Here is a 26,170-nt window from a genome sequence, read left to right as displayed (position 1 = left end):
ATGCAATATGTTAAATAAAGTTTACATCCATTCATTCTGCTAGCATTACCGATTGCATGAGCAGCTGGCTAACGTGAGCTATCAGGATTCAGACCCTGTTAGCTCAGAGCTCCTCTTTCAACTTAACAAGCATTAAACAAAATGGCCCAGTCATCTATTCACCTTTGTTTAATACACACAGCGTTGTCTCTAATGTTATCTAACTACTGATAGCTCGCGATATCATCAGTTTTGGTGCTGGCTAAGTAGCGTGAGCTAACGTTAGCTTCTAGCCACAATGCTATATTGTTATAATGGCATACTCCATTGACGTTAGCATGCAGCTAACAATGCTACCGATCGTTTTTTAGACTAAACTATCCGCTCTTGGTGGTCACTTGTGTTGATGTTAGTTTTGTTTCATCAACAAATGACAGGCAGAACACACAGTGAATGTATCCGTTTTGTTTATTGCACTTTTATTAGGCTTTGCTGAAAAAGAATTTGCTGCATTGAGTAAATAGGCAAGATGGTGGCGCGGCATAGGCGCCTGCCTTATTGACATTTTCTTTGCTGGAGCTTCCAGGAAGTGTATTAATTGGCACATTCGTTCTGATTGGTTGAAATTGCCTTCATGTTTGCCACCTACTGCCACCTACTGCTTTGGCAGTGTACTACATCAGTGTGCTCGGGTGACAAAAACGGAAAAAAAACGAAAGTGTGACTCGAGGCGCACGACGTCGCGGCGATACGCATATGAAAACAATACGAAAATGATACGAAAGGTGTAACCGCCGCCTTAGAGTGGTGGCGCGGTAGGAACTAAGATTGGCTAGGCCTCTGGCGCTGAAAGAGTTAAGATGTTAAGTAAACACACCTGAAGTGTGGATGATCTTCAAAGAAGGTCTTCTCTCTCTCTGTGGCCTCGCTCAGTGAGACTTGCTCCGTGATCTCCTGCTGGCCCCTGCACTTGACAATCATGTAGCCCTTCTTCAGTTCAATGATCTCATTATGAACGACTTCCACTATATTTTCCTCTGTGCCCTTATCAACCAAGTCGGGCTTGGTCAGAACACCTGAAAATGAATTGCCATGAAAACATTGCTGTCAATGAAAGAAATCCATTTACACTATGAACTGAAAATAGGTTTACAGTATCCAAATGTTTACCGTACCCAAATGTTTACAGTACCCAAATGTTTACAGTACCTAAAGTCCTCTCTCCCTCGGGGTCGACCTCCTGAGCCATCTTCAGAGCCTCTGTGGTCGCAATGTCAACGTTGCATGGGACAACCACTAAGCTGATGGTTTCCTGCTTCCTGATGAACTTCTGGATCATTCTCTTAATCTGAAAGACACACACACACACACACACACACACACACACACACACACACAGTATGGCTATAACATCTATGCATGACGAAAATGGGTAACTTACTACTGAACCAATCGGATCAGTATGGAACTGAATCTAACCAGGCCATCACAATCAAATCTCAGTTCAGATTTGAGATGATTGTATGTAGGTTTGGGTACCGAACTCTGTACTTTTTAAGGGAAGACTGAATTACATCAGTACTACCGAGCACCGATTCACGCTAGATCAATCGGCACCATATTTCGGTACCTTTACATGTTTAGTGGGAGTTTTTTTCACACATATATATATATTATTACTGTCCCGTCTCTTGGGTCTTTAGAAAGACCAGACGAGGTCAGAAGAGTTTGATCATATTTACTGAGGATGGCCAGATAATGTTGATATTTAAACATTTAAAAACATAATACATGATCATGCGATTTAATTTTGTGTGGTGTGTTACAATAAATGTTCTACATTTAATTAAAATCTAAACTGTTGAAATTGAGATGTTTGGACACTGATACCGAATTCCAGGAACTGATACTGGTAACGGGATAGATTAAAATGTGAACGGTACCCAACCCTAATTGTATGTTTGTACAATAATGTGCTAAATCTTAAGTTAACGGCTGTACCTGTTCCCCGATGTCCTGTGGTTGACCATGGACAGCCACCCTGGCGATGCCGGGCAGGTCAATGAGCGTGAGGTCTGGAACATCGGGAGAGGCGACCTCCAGCCGGATGAGATCGCTGCTGACGCTCTTCTCGCCCGCCATCTGGATCTGAGCTGGAGGTGGACAAGTGTAAAGCACTGCTGAGTGGCATGTAGGTTATGTCTCATAATTGTCACAATCCGCCTATTCAACCTGGCCACGTCCCCCTGCCAATTCGGAGACCCTTCCCTGCACCCCTCCTTCCCTCAGTCTCTCTTGGTCAGCTCTCTTCTCACCCTGCTCCCATCCGTAATCCTGTACCACCATCTAGTGGACTACTTCTGCTACTGCCGCTGTTGGTGGTTATTCATGCATGTCTTATCAATCTGTCTTTAGTCATTAATGTAATCTCTGCCATGTTGCCTACTGTGTTTGCTGGCCTGGTCTAGTGTGTTGTCTCTTGTGTGTGTATGTATTTGTTATTCAGTCCTGTCGTGTATTTGGTGTCACTTTGGTTTGTCAGCTTGTGTCTCTCCCCATGTGTGGCTCATTGTTAATTAGTCTCCCTATATATGCATTGCTTCCCTGTTACTCCCTTGTCGGTTCGTCATTCGTATCTCCTGTATCCTGTTCCTGTCTCTGGTCTGTACCCTGTATGCTCATTCGTTCCTAGTGTCAGTTGTGTTTTGTAGTGTACCTTGTTGCTGCCTTGTGAATACAAGTAAAGCCTTTCTTTGAACTACACCCTGTCATGTCCTGCCTGTCTCTCTCTCCTCGTCCTGTTCTGCATTTTGGGTCCACACCACCACCTAACTGTAACAATAATGGCATACATACATAATACATAACGCTGAGACCTCTGTACACAATGGGCCTCATTCAACAATACTCTTATTGTGGTGACACTTATCACGCACAATTGGTGCAGACATTCACTGGACTTGAGGAGCGGAGGAATGCTCCTTTAAGCCTGGGGATTCTGGGAACGGGGTGGGTATTTGGTGACCTATATTATGTCACCTCTCAGCTGGCTGCTGTCACTTTCAAGTAGTAACGTTAAACGTCTCTGCACTCTGTTGGATGTATGTAATTTATGTTGGGAAGTAAAAGGAAAGACTCGACTACCGTCTCCCGTTTCATCCTTTCTTGCGATCCCACATTGGTGACCTGAAGTACGTGAGGAATATTACATCATGACGGACGGAGAAGTGAACATTATCTACGCCGCTGCAATTAAGTTACCCGACTTCTGGCATCACAGCCCTCGACCCTGGTTTCAACACATTGAAGCTCAGTTCGAGTTGAGAGGAATAACACAGGATGTTACGAAATATTATCATGTGGTAGCAGCATTGGATGCCCAGACGACGGCCCGCGCTATGGGGCTGCTGGAAGCCCCGCCAGCTGCCGGCAAATATGACGCTATCAAGGCATTCCTTTTGCAATTATTTGAACTGTCGGAAATTGAAAAGGCGGATCATCTATTGTCACTTAACGGCCTCGGCGACGGCAAGCCGTCCGAACTGATGGACAGGATGCTATCCGTTTTGGGCTCGGCAGATCCCTCTTTTTTATATAAACATGCGTCAGCTCCCAGCGCCTGTGCGCACCGCCCTGGCCAGCTTTTTCTTATATTCTTGCTTACCTGTCTGTTAACACTTTGGATGCCGGCGACGTGTTATGTCATTATTTCGCACCGCCCGTTGAATGCAGACAACGCTAATTGTCGTTTTTAATTTTTATTAGCGATCAACCGAGTCTCCCATTGGTACAGCAGCCCCTCTAGGAGCTCCGATGGGAAAATACCGCCCCCTATCGTCTATCCCTGTGTAACTGCAGGCCATTCGATTACACTGGTGGATGTGGGGGGGGGAGCCTACTGGCTCCACTATGCTGGCGAGCCGTCTGATGAAGAGGGAAGTGATCGTGAGATGGAAAGCAGCCTGGAATATATATTTACAGCAGCCAATAATCAATCAATAAACGCGATCGATATTTGGAATGACGATCAGGAATTGGAATAATCTTTTTGGAGAACATCTGATCTAAGGTAAGGAGTCTATGTTACCAGTTTTAGGATAATCAGAGTTGTTTTCACTGAGATAACAGCGTGCCCCGTATGTGTATATGTGTGTGTGTGTGTGTGTGTGTGCTGTTGAGGAAATAAGAGAATCGATTTCTCAGCTCGCTTCTATAGCGTGCATAAGTACACATATACTATCGATAATCTAGCGTTTATTTGAAAACGATTCATAAATAGGCCGACAAATGACAACGTGTCTAGTGTATTCCAATAAATGCCGTTTATGACGGAATATTTCCATTTTCCTGAAATTTTTGAGAAAACGATAGCTTTTCGAAATGCTATAAAAAGGATATGAACCGCTTAAAAAACAATCCGATTCGACAATGTTGCCTGCAAACAAGTCATTGATAAGCGACGGGCAGATTAGACACATAGCCATAATTTAAAACATAGATTATGCGTTTTTAACGCTATCATTGAAGTGGATGCTGGCATCCAAGGACATTAATCAACGTTAATCAAAGGCACTGAAAGTGTTAAGAGAACAATAAAAGCCACCGCCTCATTCATCAAGCCGTTCTTAACGTCCAAATCTATGTTTACCCAGGTGTCTTGCATGATGAATCCCACTTAAACTGAAATGCGCATTCGCGCTCAATTTATTTGCATACAGACACGCCCGCCATCTCCTTATGAGGCGTGTGTAAAACAGCCGTGGTTCGGCATCTGATCCCTTCAGCAGGAAGCAATTTGCGGCTGATCTCAAAATGACACACACACACACGTCTCACGACTCGCGACTCAGTGCATGTGTGTGTGTTCCTGTGGATCGCTCATCGCATGTGTGTGTGTGTGTTAATCTGATGACAAATATAGACTTATACTTGTACTTATACGTATACGTACTGTATAGTGCGAAATAAATAGTTCCAGCAAAGTAGGCTTTGTCAATACTGAACGACTGCAGGCTTGTCAAGAACCAATCGCGCAGTATACTGATATGTATGCCGCTGATCCTATGCTCTCTCCTTTCAGAGAGATGACCGGTGACAGGTTCGGAAATACCGGATCTGTCACCTGTCATCTCTCTCTCTGAAAGGTCCCTGTGGCTAAAACCCAGAGTGCGCTCAGAACTAGGTGTGGAGCAGAGAAGAGAAGAGAGGAGAAGAGGGGAGGAGAGGAGAGGAGAGGTTGTAAATATGTGTTCTATGTGTACAGCCTGGGCAGCCAGCATCTAACTGTTCTAACAGCAATATATAATCCATTTCAGAAGCAGAACGCACGCAATAAGTTATAATAATAATAATAAGTATTGAAAAGCTCTGGGTTTATAAAGTCGTATTTGGGGGCAATTGACCAATGGTTTGCTTTCAACTAGGGATGTCCCGATCCGATCACGTGATCGGCCCGGGATCAAAAAAAAGATATATATATATATCAGGATTTTTTTTATTTTTTGTAATCTTTTATTTTTTATTCAACAAACATGACCATGTTCACGTCTTAAACTCATACTGAGGCCTTAGTTTTGGTTTTAAATTGCATATCATCATTAATTTATTTATTGTCACATAGAGCAGAATAATTTTGCCAAAACAAACGCATTTCCTTTGATTTAATTATACATCAAATGATTTATGTCAAGGATGAGGGACATCCACTAGTTGCAGAACTTGCAGTCACCTGATTTTTACAGACAATGGCGCCATTGCTCTCATGAAGCAGCAGGTTGGAGGCAGAGTTTTTAGTGTGAGGATTGGTTCTTTCCCCGCCACACGCTTCTTGGGGTGCTGTGATGATTGGTCCGTTGCCTAACGCACACTTCTAGGTTAAGTATCAATTACCATCACGCACCTGATGTGTGTGCTAATCAGCGCCCCAGAGGGCTTTATATACCTGGACCTTCTTTCTATCGATGTCGGGTCGTTCTGGAATACAACTGCTTTGCCTGCTTTTTTCCCGTTGCTGTTTCCTGATCTATATTCTCTCCAGGACCTTTCTGTGGAGAACTGTTTGGAGCTGCGCCTTGTTACCTGTTACGCGTTGCACTTGGGTGAGTGGAATCAAACCCCTCTGGATAATTTGGATTGTGTGTAATTGAAGAAACACAGAAGATATCCTTTTGTTTGCTCTGGATAATTTGGATTGTGTGTAATTGAAGAAACACAGAAGATATCCTTTTGTTTGCTCTGGATAAATCTGATTGTGTGTTATTGAAGAAGCACTGAAGATATAATTTTGTTTGCACTGGACTCAGCCGGATTGTGTGTTATAGAAGAAGCACTGAAGACATCTTTTGTTTGCACTGACTCTGCTAATTGTGTGTTGGGGAAAACACTGATACCTATCTCTTTCTCCGTTTCCCACCTCGAGGAAGAGCTGGGAGTATCTGCAGAGCCGCTACAACATCATATGCCAAATTCCCACCACTGTCGCCAGGAGGATTCTGCAGAGCGGCTGATGACTCTGCCGGAGGCAGTCTCCCCGTTTGTTTGATTACTGTACCTATTCCATCTTTTGACTCTGTAAATAAATACGCCCTAGCATTTGGCTAACTCTGAACTTCCTGTCTGTGCCGTTGCATTTGAGGTCGGTTACAAACCATAACATTTAGATTACTCCGGTTGCAATGCCTCGCTTGAATGAAGTTAACTTTTCACCTGGATAATGTCAACATTCAGGGTGAATATAATGTGAGAAATTGGGATGGGAGAATTTTTTTTTTTTTTTTTTTTACGGATCGGGAAAGATCGGTATCGGCAGATACTCAAAATCACATGATCGGGATCGGATCGGGAGCAAAAAAAAATTATCGGGACATCCCTACTTTCAACCCATGCATGAACTCCTTCCTCTCTCACCTTTTTATATATATTTTTTTATTTTATCTACTAAAACTGTATTGTATTATATTGTTTGTTTTGTAAAGTGTCTTTGAGCATTAGGAAAAGCGCTATATAAATTTGATGTATTATTATTATGAATGGTAGGCATTTTTTTTTGTTTGTTTCTCCTCTGGGTAAGAGTTTCTTATCTGGGAAAGAGTGCTCTCGACCACTCTTAGAATTTGGTCTTGCCTGAGAGAAAAGCAACAATAAGAAAACATTGCTGAATCCCAGGTAAGAACAAAATAATAGGAACGAAATCTGTTCTTATATCGCTTCATGAATTAGGCCCAATGCCTCTGTTATGCCTGTTCAAACAACTAAGAGAAACTCCACCTTTCCGAATGAGATCATCCACTTGCAAGGGGTCCTTTATTTCTTGACACACGTTGTATAACACTGTAATTAAAAAAAATTAAAACAGTAGTTCATTTTGGATACCTTGATATTTTGTTAATACAAAACTGGAGCAGTGAGTCGAATACGTTATGATTATAAATGTATATATATTTTTAATTGATAAAGAAATTCAATAAAATGTCTTTAACCCTTTCACTACCACACTATAGAAGGTGAACCCTTTCATTACAAACAGTTAACACTTTGTAGTGTGGTAGTTAAAGGGTTAACCTCCTGTAGTGTGGTGGTGAAAGGGTTAACCTTCTGTAGCATGGTAGTGAAAGGTTAACCTGTAGTGTGGTAGTGAAAGGTTAACCTGTAGTGTGGTGAAAGGGTTAAGCCTTTGTAGTGTGGTAGTGAAAGGTTAACCTTCTGTAGTGTGGTAGTGAAAGGGTTAACCCTTTGTAGTGTGGTAATGAAATGTTAACCTTCTGTAGTGTGGTAGTGAAAGGTTAACCTGTAGTATGGTAGTGAAAGCTTAACCTTCTGTAGTGTGGTAGTGAAAGGTTAACCTTCTGTAGTGTGGTAGTGAAAGGTTAACCTTCTGTAGTGTGGTAGTGAAAGGTTAACCTGCAGTGTGGTAGTGAAAGGTTAACCTGTTGTGTGGTAGTGAAAGGTTAACCTTCTGTAGTGTGGTAGTGAAAGGGTAACCTGCAGTGTGGTAGTGAAAGGTTAACCTGTAGTGTGGTAGTGATTGATTGATTGATTGAAAAACTTTATTAACAGATTGCAGAATGGGTACAGTACAGCTCAATACATACAATTGTTAAGGGGATGCAGACCAGAGAAAGACTTTCGTCTTGTTTACATCAGGGTCCCCCATTTTAAATTCATCATAACATATATGACACACACGACATACAGATAGACATTACTGCTACATCTATACATTTATGACATACCAGATTTGCAAATACAGTACTGTTTGTGATACACAAAGAGTCCAGAAAAGAGAGAAATACATTTGACGTAGAAACTGTATATTGGAGGTGGTTTGGTAGGTGGGGTGGGGTTCGGTGGGTGGGGGGGATGGGGGGGGGGGCACTGTACATTGGAGGTGGTTGGGTGGGTTGGGGGTTTGGTAGGGGGGGGGGGACGACACTGTACACTGTACATTGGAATATTGACAAAGCCATACTTGGTCATTTACTGTACATTGGAGGGGGTTGGGTTAGGATATTTGCAGGGGCCAGTTTCGAATTGCAGTCTCCCGTAGGTGTTCTTTGAGTGTTTTTGAAAGTGGGTAGTGAAAGGTTAACCTGTTGTGTGGTAGTGAAAGGTTAGCCTGTAGTGTGGTAGTGAAAGGGTAACCTGCAGTGTGGTAGTGAAAGGTTAACCTGTAGTGTGGTAGTGAAAGGTTAGCCTGTAGTGTGGTAGTGAAAGGGTAACCTGCAGTGTGGTAGTGAAAGGTTAACCTGTAGTGTGGTAGTGAAAGGTTAACCTGTAGTGTGGTAGTGAAAGGTTAATCTGTTGTGTGGTAGTGAAAGGTTAGCCTGTTGTGTGGTAGTGAAAGGTTAGCCTGTAGTGTGGTAGTGAAAGGGTTAAAACAAGTCTATAATAAGGCAGCAGGTCAAATGAATGTTGTTGATATTTTCCCGTTAATGGAATACATTCTTACCAGCTCCAGTCTGTACAATGTAGCTTATGTTCCCTTCCCAGGCCTCTCCTTTCTTCTTCCTCTTCATCTTCAGCTCCAGAGGACATCTGGTCACAATTCCTGTACAGTAGGGAGAGGGATGGGAGGAGAGGTGGAAGGTATTTAACCTACTTGATTACATCACACTACTCGTGTGATAATGTAGTGTCTTTCAATTCCTAGGACTACATTTCATATCCACATCCATTGATTCATGGGAGCAAGTGAAAGCAACACCCCATCTGTACAGTAAATTTCACAGAGTAAATTTTACTCAAACTGAGTACATTTTACTCAAACTGAGTAAAATCGGACTCAAACTGAGTAAAGTTTACTCAGTTTGAGTTAAATGTAAAGTGGATTTGAATCCCAAGCTTTTTATTCTTGGTTTATATCCTACCACCCCACATCTACAACGCAAAGAGTTTAGATTTATAGATATGTGCATATTACAAGCAAAACGTGTAATAGCTCTTAATTGGAAAAATGTTGATGGACCAAGAATTGGTATATGGATTAAAGAAATGGCTTCAAATATGTCAATGGAAAAGATGGTGTATATTGTTAGACGTAAACAAAACATTTTTGATAATGCTTGGGGACCATTTGTGTACTTCTTAAAGCATAATACGAATGTTGGGAACTTGCTTCAACAAGAACAGGATTAGGGGGAGTACTGTGGGACAACTCTTATTATTGTGTAAAAACGACAAGAAACACCCTTTACTTAATGTGTAAAACATTTTGGTTGTATTATTATTTATTTATGTTTATTTTTTATTTTTTATTATTTAAATCTGTATCCTTCCTATGTGAACCTGTTTTTGAAGTTAATTATTATTTTGTGTGGGGTGGGGTTAGGGGAGGGAGAACGAGGTGAAAATGTTTGCTGAATACTGCTCTGCTGATATACATGTTGTAATTTGCAAACTAAAACCCAATAAATATATTGTTAAAAAATTTTTTTAAAGTGGATTGTCCAGAGATCTAGGTTCATCAATCTGCGCATTTGTCGTTCGGGAGTAGGTGCGAAAAGGTTACTATAGCTCGGCCGAGAAAGTGCCGATCGACTTGGAATTGGTTGCTCCGTGTTCAGGAGACTCAGGCGTAGGGCTGTACTGAATGCTTCGAAGCTTCGATCATAATGTTGACATTCGAATTCTAAATCAACATTTGAATTTTTAATTTTTAATACAAAAAGAAATTTCTTATTTTTTTTAAATCTTTTTTTTGTGTCTATTCAATCTGTTTAAACCAATGGGGGTTTTCTTCACAGTTGCAGATAAAGATTAGGCTACACTAATATTATAATATTATACTATAAGACGTCACCATCACTTTCATACCAACCGTGCCCTTATTGGATTATTTATGTTGACGAAACTGATGAGTTATATTCATTAAAGAAAGTTGATTTAATAAAAGAAAGACTAATTTAATCAGATTAATCACTTTATTCAAATTGAGGATTTAGTTTATAGACATTCAAAGCTTCGTTCGAATACTTTAATCAAAGCTTACTCTCCAGCACCTCCACAGCCGTAGCTACAACGACTTAATGTCAAGGCTCTCATCCACATTCATTCACATTTCTCCCCCCGCTCTCTCCTCCATGAGCTCAATGTAACTCGGAAGTGCAGTGGTCTATTGAGGAAGTAAACACAGGTAGAATAGGGAGGTGTAGTGGTTCTGTATCACTCTAGCTCCCGCTCTGCGTCTCTATGCATATATCTCGCTTCAGCATATATACACTGAATACATTTCAAAATGTACCTTTAAATGCCAGCATTCATCTGGCCACACCCCCATCCGCTTACCTATATAAGCAGGGGTGGTGCCACACACTCATCTCCTTCTCAAATTTCATCACAAGCAACGTGTTGCTATATGCCCACTTGACGTGGAGAAAAATATTAGCTGGAAAAGCAATGGTTACGAGGAAAGGAAGAACAAGGAGATACGTTGACATCATATCTTTATTTTCTCTCTCACTATTTTCGAGAAAATACGGCGATATTGTCTTCGTCACTGGAGTGTCTGGAAGATGGTGATCATTCTAAAAATCCTCCACCGGTTTTCGTATTGGGAGCACGCCGCTGCATGCCTCTCAACTGCAGTTCCTTGCTGTGTTGGTTGGGGTGAAACCTTTCAGGACACAGCTGAACTGTAGGACACGCCGCTGTTGTGAGAAGCGGTGGGTTTCAGGTTGGGTGAGTACTGTTTGCTTGCGGCTCCACTTGTCTGTTAGTGCTATGGGGGCTAACTGACAATGTTTACGAACACCGGCCCCAGTTTAAGGTCTTTTGGTTCAGCCTCTTGGGCAGCAGCGGAAGACCTTGATCTGAAGCCCATTATAGTTTGACTAGTGGGCCACGACCATTAACACTGGTGATCCCTGTGTTTTCTGGACGAGTGGATATCTCTCTGTCACCGTGTTAAGGCCCCATCTTTCATAGCCAAATGAGAGTATTCCCTCACGAGGAGATATGGGCATAGATGTTCGATAGCGGAAGATCTGTGTTCAAAGTCAGCTACACAGGCCAGTTGGGTATTGTGCTGGCTCCGTCGGGTGTGGTAAAATCATCGTTGTAAAACTGTGTTAACATCTTGTTTCTCTTTTCTCTTAAAAAGTGAGGAGGGTTTCAGAACGGCGGCCTGTCTGGGTGAGTGTTATATCATTGTGTACACGTTCAGGTGATAGCTGCTTAGCTTACGTGCTAGTGGTGGCCTTCTGTTAGCCAGTCAGCTGTTAGCTGCGGCGCTAGCCTGCTGTGATCACTAGGTGGCCTACTAGGTTAGGCTGGGGAACGTTAGCTTGCTGCTATCGGCCTAGGTCCAGCGCGGGGTGGCTCCGGCACCTCGCGCGCCGCCGCGGTTCCCGACTCTCCTCTCCCTCACGGGGAGAGGCGAGGGGGATTCGAAGCTACTCTCTGGTCGCGCGCGCCGTTCGCTCGGCGTCTCGCGGGCGGTAGCGTCCGACGGTTAGGGCGGCCGTTAGCTTAATGCTACTCTGTTGAACGTGCTTTGATTATAACATGTTTTACACTCTTGACTACGACGTCATCTTTGACAGTGGATGTTCGTCGATCCTGCCCTGAGCCAGGACGGCAAGGATTGCGTCAACAAAGGGGACCGTAGCGACGGGTTGGAGCGGCAACGCTGGCCGGGTCGGCAACACAGGACGGCTGTGTTTACTACGGGGCCTTGAGACTGCACTTCGTTGATCTACGCTCCGGGTAGGACAAGGTTTGGCCAGACCTTATACACGTCTTCTGGCTTTACCTTCTAAATGTTTTGTAAATAACGATGTTTTCCAAAAACGTGTGTTGCTGCAATACATTTAGGATACGACGCGAGTTATGTGTGAATTGTCTTGTCACTGGTAATTAGCTTCTCCGTGCAAATCGGGTTGTTGTTACAGATGTGAAAATGATCTGGTTGTTGTGTGAGAAACATCATGTGTGTTTATATGTACCGTGTACTCACAACTAAGGGGGTTAACTAACCTATGAAGCTATGCTTAGTGACAAATGAGTAAAGAATGGTTCTTTTCTCAGCCTGTAATGACAATAAACAGTGTGTTCACATATTAACAGGTTTTCCTGTTTTAACTGGCCGTATTAAGGGTAAAGTAGGAGGATTGTGTTTTTCCCCCCGGTTCCCTGGGGACTTCTTCATCCTCCTATCAGAGTGGACATGTTGTTGCACTACATTGTGTCAATGTGTGGTAGGGATACGATGTAACCCTTAGCTTGATTGCTGAGGTTGTGCTAAATCTGCTGGAGAACCTTTATTTTCCTAAAAGAAAAGATTGTTGGTCGCTTTCGTGTGTGCTTAGCAAGGCCTGTGGCCGATACTAATCGAGAATTATGTATTCTCTCATTATGAAAAACGGCGTTCCTCTGTAGAGTGTTTTTGCCATTTTTTGTAGGTGATGATGGGTTGTGTGTGTCATGTGACCTACAACTGGGTTGGACTGGCCACAGAAGCACATGTGTAAGTTTGGACCAGGGCTCTTAGAGAGCCCTCTCTATTCTGTGTTTTTTCCTTAGTAAAAATCAGATAGCAGGTTAGCTCATGCGCTGTGTGAAGCTGTCAAACGCTTCATAGAGCTGACTATGACTGTGTCATACTCTCTTTTTGGCATTACATCATATCATGGGGTAAAGGGGTGAACTGGTAACCTTTCCTCTCCCCCTTTTTTCTGTTGGTCAGGGGTACACCCCCTGTCCTTCAAGGTTCCTGTCACGTTGCGGTTCGGCACGTTACGGGGTGAGGGGGGGGGGGGGGGAGGGAGTTTCCTGGTCTCACGGCCTGGAATATTGGGCGTGTGCACCGCAGAAATTCCCCCGCCATAGAGTACGTCACTGTGCGCGTCTCTGTTGGTAGGACTTCCGTGTGCTGTTCAGGTCCATGTGATGGATCTGTTTCGGGGGGTGGTCAGGGCTCCTCCTCACCAAGCTCCTATTCGGGCCTTCTGTGAGTTCGGACTCCTCCTTCCATGTGAGGGAGCCTCCTTCAGAGTACAGAGCCTCCTCCTCAGATTGTCAAAGTGAGTGGACCCTCTAGAACAGGGGTCAGCAACCTTTTTGACATGGAGTGCCTGTTTGAAATATAGTTGTAACTAGTGTGCCTCAACAATATTCCATGCATCGTAATATTTTTTTCTCATAATCAGGTCTTTTTAATGATAATTTTTACATTATTACATCATTATTGTTATTGTTATTATTAACAATATTATAATGATGGTTGTATCAACCCTAAATCTGAGTTGGGGGGGGGGGGGATGCAATGCAGACAAAACAGCTGCATACAGTGCGACCATTTCACTCACATTTGCCCATTCATTTTTGGACACATCACACACCATTGGTGTGTGTACTGTACGTGTGCTGTCATAGCTCCACCTACAGGCCTAATGGAGAACACCAGGATGTGAATGGAGGGTGAATGTGAGGTATATCGTGTAAATAAGTTTTGATTGATCGCAAGACTACACTGTAAAAAAAATATATAATAATAAGTTACCAGAACTTAAAAATATTGAGTTCAGTTACTGTGCATTAAGGTTTTCAGTTTTCAATCCATAATAAGTTAACAGAAAAATAAGTACACAACCACATTATTTCAACCTAATAAAACTATGTTTATTTTAATTGTTTTAAGAACACAAGTTGACTTGGTAATACTCACATTTTGAGTAAAAAAATGGCTTTTAACATGTGCAATGTTCAATGAAATAGAAAAATAAATAATACAATTTGTTGATTAATCCCACTGGTCACAATGGTGACCGTAATAATGTTTTTGTTATAAGGCTCTGCAAATGTTACTGAATGATATAGCAATGTATTTCCAGCTAAATTGAAATAATAAACAAATAAAGGGTCTCAATTAAATATGTGGTAGTAAAAAGAACCTGTGGGAGGATTTCAACTAGATAAATGCGACAACAGTGCAAAATATTTCACTATAATATATAAAAAAAAAAAAAAAAAAATTACTGCTGCCCCCTGTGCCTATGCAAATGCCCCCGCGTGCCTATGCAGGCACGCGTGCCTAGGGTTGCCGACCCCTGCTCTAGAAGGTGTCCTATTCTATTGTGTATGTATTCGATTCAATTCGATTATTGAGTGTGTATGGGTTCAGTGCCTCTTCCCCGGAGAGCCCTAAAACCAATTTTTTACATGGCTCAAGGTGCAATATATTCTTTTCAATCTGTACAGCTCGCGTGGGAAGTCTCTCTGGGGATTCCCGTCTCCTTCCTATGGGAGGGTGGTGGGATGTAAAAATGTGAACAATTTTTTACCCCCGGCTGTGTAGACTGGGATACATACTGTTGGTGCTTCCTTCTTTTCTATTAAGAAATAGTTGGAGTTAGGAAGTGTCACACCCCTCTTGTCGTTCCCCTGGGCGCCTTGGGGATTCAATGACAGGTCTAAATAGCCTGTTCATTGATGTGGGTGTGTCCCGACGCACGTATAGTGCTAGCTCGCTGTAAACAGGCGACTGACTGGCACGCCTTGGTTGCTTGAGGTTAAAACGGCGTTTTTATAAAGCAACTGGGATGGAGGTTTTTCCTCTTCCGACGACCAAATCCCACGACCTGGGTTGGTTATCGACGGATTCTCGTTCATGTCTGGGGGATGATGACGGAATGGATCTGAACATATGTAGAGGGGTCTCACGCCCTGGGGGTAGGCCACCGGGCGCGGTTCGCCCGAACGTCTGGGTGGCGCCTTCTTTTCATGTTAAGATCAACACGCATATCTGCCCTTTCTCCTGGAGTAGGCGTGGTTAGGGCACGGGACTGGTTCTGGTCACGCTGGTCCGGATCAGTTGAACCCGTTGTCCGCCGGGGATGCAGATCTGCTGTTCTGGTACCCTGAGGGACTTGGGCTTTTTTCAGGGGGGAAAATGCCAGGTCGGTCCGAGTGTCACAGGGTTAAAGGATAACTCCACTATTTTGGGAAATTAACTTATTTAACATCTTCCCTGGAGTTAGACAAGAAGATGCATACCTTTTTTGTCTCTGTGCGTGCATTTTAGCTTTGGGAATAGATGCTCCGTTAGCATAGCTTAGCTTCATCACTGGAAGTGAGGCAGGACAGTAGCCTTACAGTGCCTTACAGTGTATTGCAAGGTCTGACATTGACCAAACTTGATATGCATGCCCTTGGTGGGCTCTAGGTCAACTCCTGAAAAGGGGGTCAATGTCAGACCTTGCAATCAAAAGTTAGGGGCGCACTGAAATTATGGCAAGGGTTATTAGCCCCCTAACTTTTGATTGCAAAGTCTGACATTGACCCCCTTTTCAGAAGTTGACCTAGAGCCCACCAAGGTCATGCATATCAAGTTTGGTCAATGTCAGACCTTGCAATACACTGTAAGGCACTGTAAGGCTACTGTCCTGCCTCACTTCCAGTGATGAAGCTAAGCTATGCTAACGGAGCATCTATTCCCAAAGCTAAAATGCATGCACAGAGACAAAAAAGGTATGCATCTTCTTGTCTAACTCCAGGGAAGATGTTAAATAAGCTAATTTCCCAAAATAGTGGAGTTATCCTTTAAGCGCTATGGAGACCCTGGTTGGGTAAATTTTTTACTCAGCACTGTCGTGATGGCTTACGGCCATGCCAACCTGTACACGCTCGATCTCGTCAGATCTCGGCCGCTACACAGGTTGGTCCTGGTTAGTACTTGGTTGGGAGACCGCCTGGGAATACCTAGTACGGTGTGCTTGGGGCTGGTTCTCCATTCTTTTTCGCTCTTCTCTCACGCATGGCGAAGAGGGGCCTGTTGGGGTGGTCTTTGACCTCCTCTGGTGACCCTGTGCTTCCCGTATCGCCAGGCCCGGTCCGAAGTAATGTTTCGTCGACCCGTAGGCCTGGGTTAACCCTTTTTTGAAAACTGAAACACTTGTACTGCGGTATAGCCGGTGTATACCCGCAGGTGTGTTTTGGAGTCTTTCTTGAGGGGTTATAGGAACAACCACCGCATTGGGTGACACCAAGGTGGTTGATTCCCTGGTGTGTTGGAGCAGTGTCAACTCCCGGGTTCACCGGTTGAGGGTGCCCCTGCACGTTCATGACGTCTGCCAATCGTGTCAGCCTTCTCTGCCTCAACCCCTCTGGGTGGGGGTTTTTAAATGGAGGCTTGGTCATGCAACAACGCCAGCATACGCCCCTTCCGCCGGGGCGGCTGTGTTCAGCTGTCCCCTCTGGCGCCTGTCTCGTCCGCAGTCTCCAGGCTAGGGTTAACAGCCTGTTGCCTGGTTTTTCCCCGGTGGTTAACCTTTTTTGTGTGCTTACGGCCATGCTGACTGCCTGTTCTGCAGGGTCAGTGTGCCAGGCGGTGTACTATTGGGGGGACAGGGCCTGCTCGGCTGAGGGGCCTTTGTCCGAATACGCTGGCGATGTGGGGGGCGGGGTCACTGAGTGCCCACCTGGTGGGGTCTTGATGCTGGCATCATGGACTTCTCCGGGCCCCCGTTCCAGGGGGTCCAGTCCCTTTGGTGGGTCTGGGTCTTCCTTCGCGCTCCGCTGCTACAGCCTTGCCACGGGGTTGGGTTTGCCCTTGACCCTGTGATTCTGGGGGCAGTAACGAGGTTGTTTCCTCCGTTCGTTCCCGGGTGGCATGCGGGTTGTGCGTGTGTGTAGTCGTGGGGTCAAGCCACGGTCTGCTCACCCTGTGCGTTGAGTTGCTTGAGTGCCTCTTCGCACGGTCGGGTCCGTCGCCCTCCCGTGAAGCCACCAATAGGGGGGGTGCCCTCCATTAGGGTGGGTCGGGGGGGCTCGGCCCTCCCTGATCTGATGGCTGTGGGGGGCTTCAGCGGGGTGTATTTGTCGAGCTTCTAGCTCCCGCTCAGCTCCTATTATGCATAGAGACGCAGAGCGGGAGCTAGAGTGATACAGAACGTTAGGTTATGAATATAACCAAGTTCTGTTAACACTAGTGGACGCTCTGCGTCTAGACGCCGCTGCAGCCCTTGATTTTTCATTGTGGTGAAATTTGTTGGGAAGGAGATGAGTGTGTGGCACCACCCCTGCTTATATGTGTCACCTCACAGCGCTTTGTGCCAGATCTCTACATTTCAATTTTTCAGATTATTCCAGATTGCTAAAGTACAGAATCTAAGCTTTCAAATGATGTGTCATATGTTGAAATCTGAGAATGTTTTGAACACGATGTGCTCAATTATAACTTCTAAAACTGGCTGTGTTCTAGAATACTTAAGAGGTGAAAAGGCTTCTCAAAGGAAGGCCACTTTTCACACTTCAGACAGTTTCAACTGGGCGTCAACAAAACCCCCTCCAGCAACGCCCCTCACCTGAATAACATTAACATAATTAAGTGCTGCCATCAGAGTTCTCTCTCCTCAGGACCCCTGTCTCTCCAGGACCCCCTATCTGGACTGTATAGGACTGTGAAGCTATGTACCCCCCCCCCCCCCCCCCATGCTGCTTTGACACCAGAATTATTGTTAAATCTATGTCACAACGAGAAAAAGCAACAAAGTCCTCACTCAGTGGCATGGGCCATTCTCTGATGCATAAATAATAAAATAATGTATGATTGAAGTGATGGATGTCAGTGTCACAGTTACACATACACACAGTCCTCATATCCCTTCTAGTTACACATACACACGGTCCTCATGTCCCTCCTAGTTACACATGCGCGCAGTCCTCATGTCCCTCCTAGTTGCACATACGCACAGTCCTCATGTCCCTTCTGGTTGCACATACACAACACACATCTTGGACTAGCTGGACTCAGTGTCTAAGAGAGGTGATGAGCATCTTGGGCTAGCTGGACTCGGTGGCTGGGAGGTGATGAGCATCTTGAACTAGCTGGACTCAGTGTCTAAGAGAGGTGATGAGCATCTTAAACTATCTGGACTCAGTGGTTAAGAGGTGATGCAGCATCTTAAACTAGCTGGACTCAGTGGCTAAGCGGTGATGCAGCATCTTAAACTACACACACACACACACACACACACACACACACACACACAGTGCTCATATCCCTCCTAGTTACACACACACACAGTGCTCATATCCCTCCTAGTTACACACACACACACACACACACAGTTCTCATATCCCTCCTAGCCACCACAACCTAATGTTATGTAGCTCTGCAAGCTGCTTACACACACACTTACATGATATGCTAAGAGTTAAAAAAGAAGAAGAGAGTATTTGATGAAGAAACTGTACATTGTATGAGGTGGGGTGGGGGGTAGTTACACATACACACATCAAGCTGCAAGCAGAATTATTGTTAAATCTATGTCACAACGAGAAAAAGCAACAAAGTCCTCACTCAGTGGCATGGGCCATTCTCTGATGCATAAATAATAAAATAATGTATGATTGAAGTGATGGATGTCAGTGTCACAGTTACACATACACACAGTCCTCATATCCCTTCTAGTTACACATACACACGGTCCTCATGTCCCTCCTAGTTACACATGCGTGCAGTCCTCATGTCCCTCCTAGTTGCACATACGCACGGTCCTCATGTCATGAGGTGATGAGCATCTTAAACTATCTGGACTCAGTGGTTAAGAGGTGATGCAGCATCTTAAACTAGCTGGACTCAGTGGCTAAGCGGTGATGCAGCATCTTAAACTACACACACACACACACACACACACACACACACACACACACACACACACACACACACAGTGCTCATATCCCTCCTAGTTACACACACACACACACACAGTGCTCATATCCCTCCTAGTTACACACACACACACACAGTTCTCATATCCCTCCTAGCCACCACAACCTAATGTTATGTAGCTCTCCACCTTGCTATCTGAAACAATAGCTATCAATATAACGTTAGCAACTTTAACTTACATGGCTGTGTGGCTAGCTAGCTAGCTAACGCTAACGTTAATGTCTGGAAGGTTCTGCTATGAAATCACTACTATGACAACACAACGTTCCAGAATGTACTAGCCTGTACACTAACCGGTTTTACTGTGACATCACACTGAAGCTTAACTTGAATTTCACTATGATTGCCATGACATGCTCTCTTAGACACTGAGTCCAGCTGGTTTAAGATGCTCATCACCTCTTGGCCACTGAGTACTGCTACATCAGTGTCTAAGAGAGGTGATGAGCTGTCAGCTGTCAGCACATCAGTGTCTAGCTGGTGTGTGTGTTGGGTCAATACACACAATTAATAACATTTTCAACCAACCCCCTCAAGACCCAACACACACACCAGCTAGACACTGATGTGCTGACAGCTAGTTTAAGATGCTCATCACCTCTCTTAGACACTGATGTAGCAGTACTGTCTACCTGTATGTCATGTATGTCAATGTTATGATGAATTGAAAATGGGGGACCCTGATGTAAACAAGACGAAAGTCTTTCTCTGGTCTGCATCCCCTTAACAATTGTGTGTATTGAGCTGTATTGTACTGTACCCATTCTGCAATCTGTTAATAACATTTTCAATCAACCCCCTCAAGACCCAACACACACACAGAGATACAGATACAGTGCTGAGATTATAAACTTGTTGTTATTACACACACACACACACACACACACATGGACCCTGCATCCATACACTTTCGTCTTGTTTACAGCTCTCCACCTTGCTATCTGAAACAATAGCTATCAATATAACGTTAGCAACTTTAACTTACATGGCTGTGTGGCTAGCTAGCTAGCTAACGCTAACGTTAATGTAGCATGGGCTCGTCGTAATAACACAATAAACGTGACATGGTTGGACTTGTGGTCGGCAGAAAAACTTGGTGTAGTTTTATCAAAGATGCGGAATTGTAAAGAGTTGGCTGCTACTGTAAACAAACATTCTTAAACTTACCCATGCAAACGCATCTCGACCGATCTCATAGTTAATTCCGTTGAATAGCGCGGTGTTTTCACCGGTGAGCCGAGACTGAATCAACTGGTTTAACAAAGTTCCTGTACTCGTTCATTAGATCCAATGCATTCATCTCTTTCTGATCCAGAGTGCAGCTGCTCCAACCAACCAACGTGATGATAATCCCATTGAAAGTGTAAACAGACGTAGAGCCAGTGCGTCGCTCTAACACCCCCCCAAAATGTAAATCTCTGCGGGCTTGATTCACATGCAAATACAGTAATTACGCCCCCGTTTCATTGAAATAAAGTCCGTGAACAACCAATTTTTAAACAAAGGAATGATACTATTTTAGATATTCTAACTGTTCGTTTTTATAGTAAACAAGTACTTATACATTCAATTTATAATAATATGAAGAAGAAAAAAAACACACCAAAAAAAAAGAAAAAAACTAACGTCTAGACGAGAAGGGGGCGGGCCGAGTTGTGGTCACTAGCGCTGCCAGGTGTCACATATAGGTAAGCGGATGGGGGTGTGGCCAGATGAATGCTGGCATTTAAAGGTACATTTTGAAATTTATTCAGTGTATATATGCTGAAGCGAGATATATGCATAGAGACGCAGAGCGTCCACTAGTGTTAACAGAACTTGGTTATATTCATAACCTAACGTTATGTCATTGTTGTTTCCGTCCAGTCCACCTCGCTTGAAATTGCAATGTATTTCCAATGGACAGATTTCTAAATCGTCTCGTTTAAAACAAATAAAGCATGAACATTGGCATGGTGGACCTTTCTGTGTGTATTCATCCACAATCTATAGCTCAACATGAAACAATTCGCAATTAATCGTAAAATAATTACGTATAATTTAATTTCAACAGAAAATAAATGTTAGTGATAGAAGGGAACTGATTTTGTGCAAAAATGGAAAGCTTGCCAATGTTCATGAGGCAGAATTATTACAATAGCCAATAATACATTTTCCCAATGATAAATCCCTATATGGGTGGACCGTGCGACTAAAGTGACGTCAGACCACTACACCTCCCTATTCTACCTGCTTCAAGGTCAACCACAAGGGCTCAAATCCCCTGGACAATAGTTAGGAAAAAGGAGCGAAGAATAAATCTAAAAGGCCAGGGTTCACAAACTTTATTACAGTTGCATAATAGTTCAAAGTTCAAAATGTACATGTGCAAAGTTAAATTGATGTTCAATTGCAGTGTCTACTTCACTAAAAACCTGTACAAATCCAATTCCGATTTTTGTTTTTCTTGTGTAATAACAGGTTTCAGAGCCAACCACAGCACAGAATCTGCCCTGCTTAAGGTCACCAAAGACTTGCTCCTCACTACCGACAACCGCGACTGTGCTGTCCTTATGCTCTTAGACCTCAGTGCAGCTTTCGACACTATAGACCAGGGGTGGCCAACCAGTCAGAGACTAAGAGCCACAAAAATTACTGTGGTACCAGTACACAAAGAGCCACACCATATACCAGCGTTTCTCAACCTTTTTTTTCAGTCACGGCACCCTTCATGTGTTTATAGGTCTCACCCTCTGGCCTCTGAAGTTGCTAATGTCTTTTTTATTTGGGCCTCACAGGGTTAAAAGTACCCTGTGAGACCCACGGTTGCAAAATGACTAAATCACTTTTAGCCATTTAAAAAAAGAATGTTTATTTAAAAAATGTTAAGCACATGTATAGTCAATTGGTCCTGTTGTTCAGCAATGCAATTTGATAGTATGTGTTTATATGTCCCACCCTCTGGCCTCTGAAGTTGTCTTTTTAATTTGGGCCTCACAGGGTTAACCTCTTAAGCCCGAGATATACAGTAAAAGTGTATATTTTCAGCATTACGTTTGTTTACCGATTATTTTAACTGTTATTAGTGAAATATAAGATTATAGAAATCTCAGGGCATTGAGTCGGAAACCGGCGCATATTGACAGGAGGAAGTGGAGCAGCCAAAAGTGAGTGTAGTCTTTTGAAGGAAGAGACTCAGGGCTTTCGAATTTCGAAAAACGACCCTACTCAGCTCACACCAGCCCCTGTCAATCATCTGACTTCTGGATTTACTTTTTTATTTCTCAAATTTTTTGGGATTATCTCCCACAAACCTGCACGTTATTGACATAAAAGAGAACGCAGTTAGTTTCTCTACCTTTCTGTGAACGTCTTGCAAAAAACGATGTTGCAATACGATGATAATTTACATTATAAAAAAGATGGCAGAATTCAGTACTGTATCTACAAAACCTTCCGTTTAATCATCTTCCCTTTATTCATTTGCTTAGATTTTTCAGGTCTGGTCAATTTTAGCATGGTGTTATTCACAGTCAAGGATAATTATTATTTTTTTAAATAGAATTGATATTCTCCTTTGGTTCATTACAATTTACTCAAGCCTAGTAACAGACACACTATTTCTGACACTGATCCATATATGTCCCGAGATTCAGATACCAAGAACATGCAAATGGACCATTTAAAAAAAAGTTGTAAATGTTTATTCTACGTCCTTATGGAATGAGTGCCAAAAAAAAAAAAAAATTAAATATATATATATATATATATTTTTTTTTATGGATGGAAGAGCCGCACATTGACGGGCAAAGAGCCGCATGCGGCTCGCGAGCCGCGGGTTGGCCACCCCTGCTATAGACCATGCTATTCTCATTGACCGTCTCCACCAGGCAGTTGGTGTCAGTGGCACAGCCCTATCATGGTTCACCTTCTACCTCAGTGATAGAAGCTTCTCCGTTAATATCGGAAACTGCTCCTCCCCCTCCGCCTCTCTCTCTTGCGGGGTTCCACAAGGCTCCATCCTTGGCCCTATCCTATTCTCCCTATACATCCTGCCCCTTGGTCTGATCATTAAAAAACACAACATCTCTTTCCATTTTAATGCCGATGACACTCAGGTCTATCTCCCCATGAAACCCAACAATATAAACAATCTCGACAGTCTTCGTTCCTGCCTCTAGACGACATCAAATGCTGGATGGCACACAATTTCCTACAGCTCAATCAATCAAAGTGTGAAATCCTCCTTTTTGGCCCTCCAAACCAAACCAGTGTCATTGCCAGCAGCCTGGGTAACCTGTCTCCCCTAGTCAAGCCCTTCGTTAAAAACCTGGGCGTGCTCTTTGACCCCGAGTTTTCCTTCAATAGGCAGGTAAACTCTGTGGTGAAGGGATGTTTTTTCCAGCTCCGGTCCATAGCCAGGATCAAGGCCATTCTCTCCCCCTCAGACCTGGAAAGAGTAATTCACGCCTTCATATCTTCACGCTTAGACTACTGTAACTCCCTTTACCTGGGGCTTAATAAATCAACCATAGCCCGTCTACAACTACCCCAAAACGCTGCCGCTAGACTGCTCACAGGTACCCGGAAGAGAGCTCACATCACCGCTGTACTTGCCTCCCTCCACTGGCTCCCGGTGCGCTATAGAATATCAAGGTCCTCCTATTGGTCTACAAAGCCCTTAACCCTTTATCTGCCGGAGATTATTCTCATTTTAATCCCTTCTCTGCCAGTACTGTAAGTCTATGGAGATGTTCCCCTTATTTGCAGGGCTATAACTTTTTAAATTGTATTGCTAAATTGACATTACTATGGCCCATTCAACATCAAGTATCCATCGTTTAGGATGTAGCAACGTTCTACTTTTTCATTCACACATTCATACTAAAATACGGTCTAAAGCAGACCTGGGCATTGTACGGCCCGCGGATTACATGAAAAAAAAATTAAAAATCTTTTTTATAATTTTTTTATTATAATTTTTTTTTTTACATTTTTTCTTTTCATGTCAACGTTCACACGCACAATATACGCTTACCTAGGATTTGACTTGATTCAACAACAAAGCAGTCAGGGCAATGGCAAGCCGAAAACAGCCGAGTGTGGTTTTTTTTCACAACTGAGGTAGGTAGATTACATTTTTTTTATTTGCAATTAATTTCAAGGCAACTAGGCAGCAACAATCTCGAACACATGAAAACCCTGAAAGAAGTCAAACCATCAGCTGATCACCGGCACAGGTACTCATCCATGTTAGGAGCACTGCATGATGAATTTTCAAGGCGTTTTCAAGATTTCAAAAAGGTTGAGGATGAAATGCAGCTGGTTTCCTCTCCCTTTACCTGCAGTGTTGATAGTGCACCCACTGATTGAACTCATTGACCTGCAGTCTGATTCACTACTGAAAGAGCACTTTAAGTCAGCATCACTGCTAGAGTTCTACTCTGCTCTCAAGGAGGAGAACTTTCCAAACATGAGGAGACATGCTCAGAAGATGTTGGTTCTCTTTGGATCCACCTACATATGTGAACAGACATTCTCAGTCATGACGTTTACCAAGTCCAGGTACAGATCCTCTCTCACTGATGAACATCTGGCAGCTGTGCTTCGCATCTCCACCTCAGACATGCAACCTGACTTTGATGGACTTGTTAAAGCTCAACAGAGACTGGATTTATCACACTGAATGAAAAAAAAGAACACTAAAATGTGGAAATATAACAAGTGAAATGGGACACTTGAATTTTTTTTTCTTTTTTTTGCACAGTTCTGAAAACATTAAATGTTTAATATAGGCATGTAAAGTAAAAAAGGCTACAAAACTGGGACACTTTTCTTTACACAGTTCAGTGACATGTCTTGTTTATTTTGGCTATAAGATGATGTGATGTCTTTAGAAAGCTAAGAAAATCCTTGTTTCAATAGTATATGAAACTCAAAATAACTTTATTTGTATAGCACTTTTTCATACATGCCCTTTGTTATTAACACTTTGATCGCCATGGTTAAATTCATAATTTACCATCCCTAGCCAGCTCTATTTGTCTATGGAGAAGTTCCCCTTCTTTGCAGGGCTATAACTTTTTAAATTCTATTGCTAAATTGACATTATTATGGCCCATTCAATGTCCTATATGCATTGTTCAGGGTGTAGCAACGTTATACTTTTTCATTCACATATTCATACTAAAATATGGTCTAAAGTATAAGTGTTTTATCGTTTTCTGCAGCTTTCTCCAGAACTTGATTTATAGCCCCAAATGCATTATATTGATGATCAAATACAGTTTGGTAGCGATCGGTGCCAGATAAAAAATTTCAACTGGAGGTACTTCTAGAAGTTACTACGTATCATCTGATGTCGACCGGATGGGCGGGGGATCGTTTATAATTCCGTGGGCAACGTTATATCATTCACCTAGTGTGGGTCATATGATCATCAGAGCAGTTTATATGGAACACGTTAGAAAATAACGCTGGATCTTACCGTATCTTCCTCGCGCCGTTGGACGATCAGCTTGGAGTAGACAGTTTTCGATTATGGGATGTTGATCTAGATGAACCATTTCCAGGTTGTATAATACTATATACGTCCAAATAACGTTGTTTATTGAGTTAGGGCGAGCGATTGATTATCCAGTGTGTCGAGATGGAGTCCGGCTAACGATCGCGAGTGCCCGGACGAAATATGGATGAGCACTTCCTGTTTGGCGCGTCACTTCCTGTTGGCCGATCTGCCGATCGGCCACCAGATGGCGCTCTTGAACCGTTAGAGAGTTGAGTGGAGATCAGCAGTATATCTCAGGTCCCCGGAGGAGAAATATGATTTCCATCACAGATTTTTGAAATATTGATATCAAAGACGTGTTACGGCGTCTTCGGCAGAATGAGCATGGCGGGCAATGACGAGTTACGGCGTTTCCGGCGATTAACACTTTAACTGCCACACACGAGATATCTCGGGTTTATTAATATGTGGTTGAAAGCCACTCACGAGATTTCTCGGAATATATATATTTTTTTTTTAGCTATCTGAAATCATAT

General features: G+C 43.3%; 1 protein-coding gene across 2 annotated transcripts in view; it reads right to left on the bottom strand.

Annotated features, from left to right (window-relative positions):
- Positions 1-26,170, bottom strand: part of LOC311229990 (interferon-induced GTP-binding protein Mx-like) — a 103,174-nt gene that overhangs the window by 62,612 nt on the left and 14,392 nt on the right. For both annotated transcript variants that reach the window (XM_084316115.1, XM_084316114.1), the window contains exons 3-7: positions 8,927-9,025; positions 7,246-7,308; positions 1,981-2,132; positions 1,189-1,327; positions 857-1,055 (exon numbers count right to left, since the gene is read on the bottom strand). In XM_084316115.1, the coding sequence (XP_084172241.1) occupies positions 857-1,055; positions 1,189-1,327; positions 1,981-2,132; positions 7,246-7,308; positions 8,927-9,025 (652 nt within the window). The remainder of the gene's footprint in view (positions 1-856; positions 1,056-1,188; positions 1,328-1,980; positions 2,133-7,245; positions 7,309-8,926; positions 9,026-26,170) is intronic.

Source organism: Notolepis coatsorum (genome assembly GCF_963971535.1).
Source record: "Notolepis coatsorum genome assembly, chromosome: 6".
In the NCBI taxonomy this organism is placed as follows: Eukaryota; Metazoa; Chordata; class Actinopteri; order Aulopiformes; family Paralepididae; genus Notolepis; species Notolepis coatsorum.
This window is presented reverse-complemented; position numbering and strand designations above follow the sequence as displayed.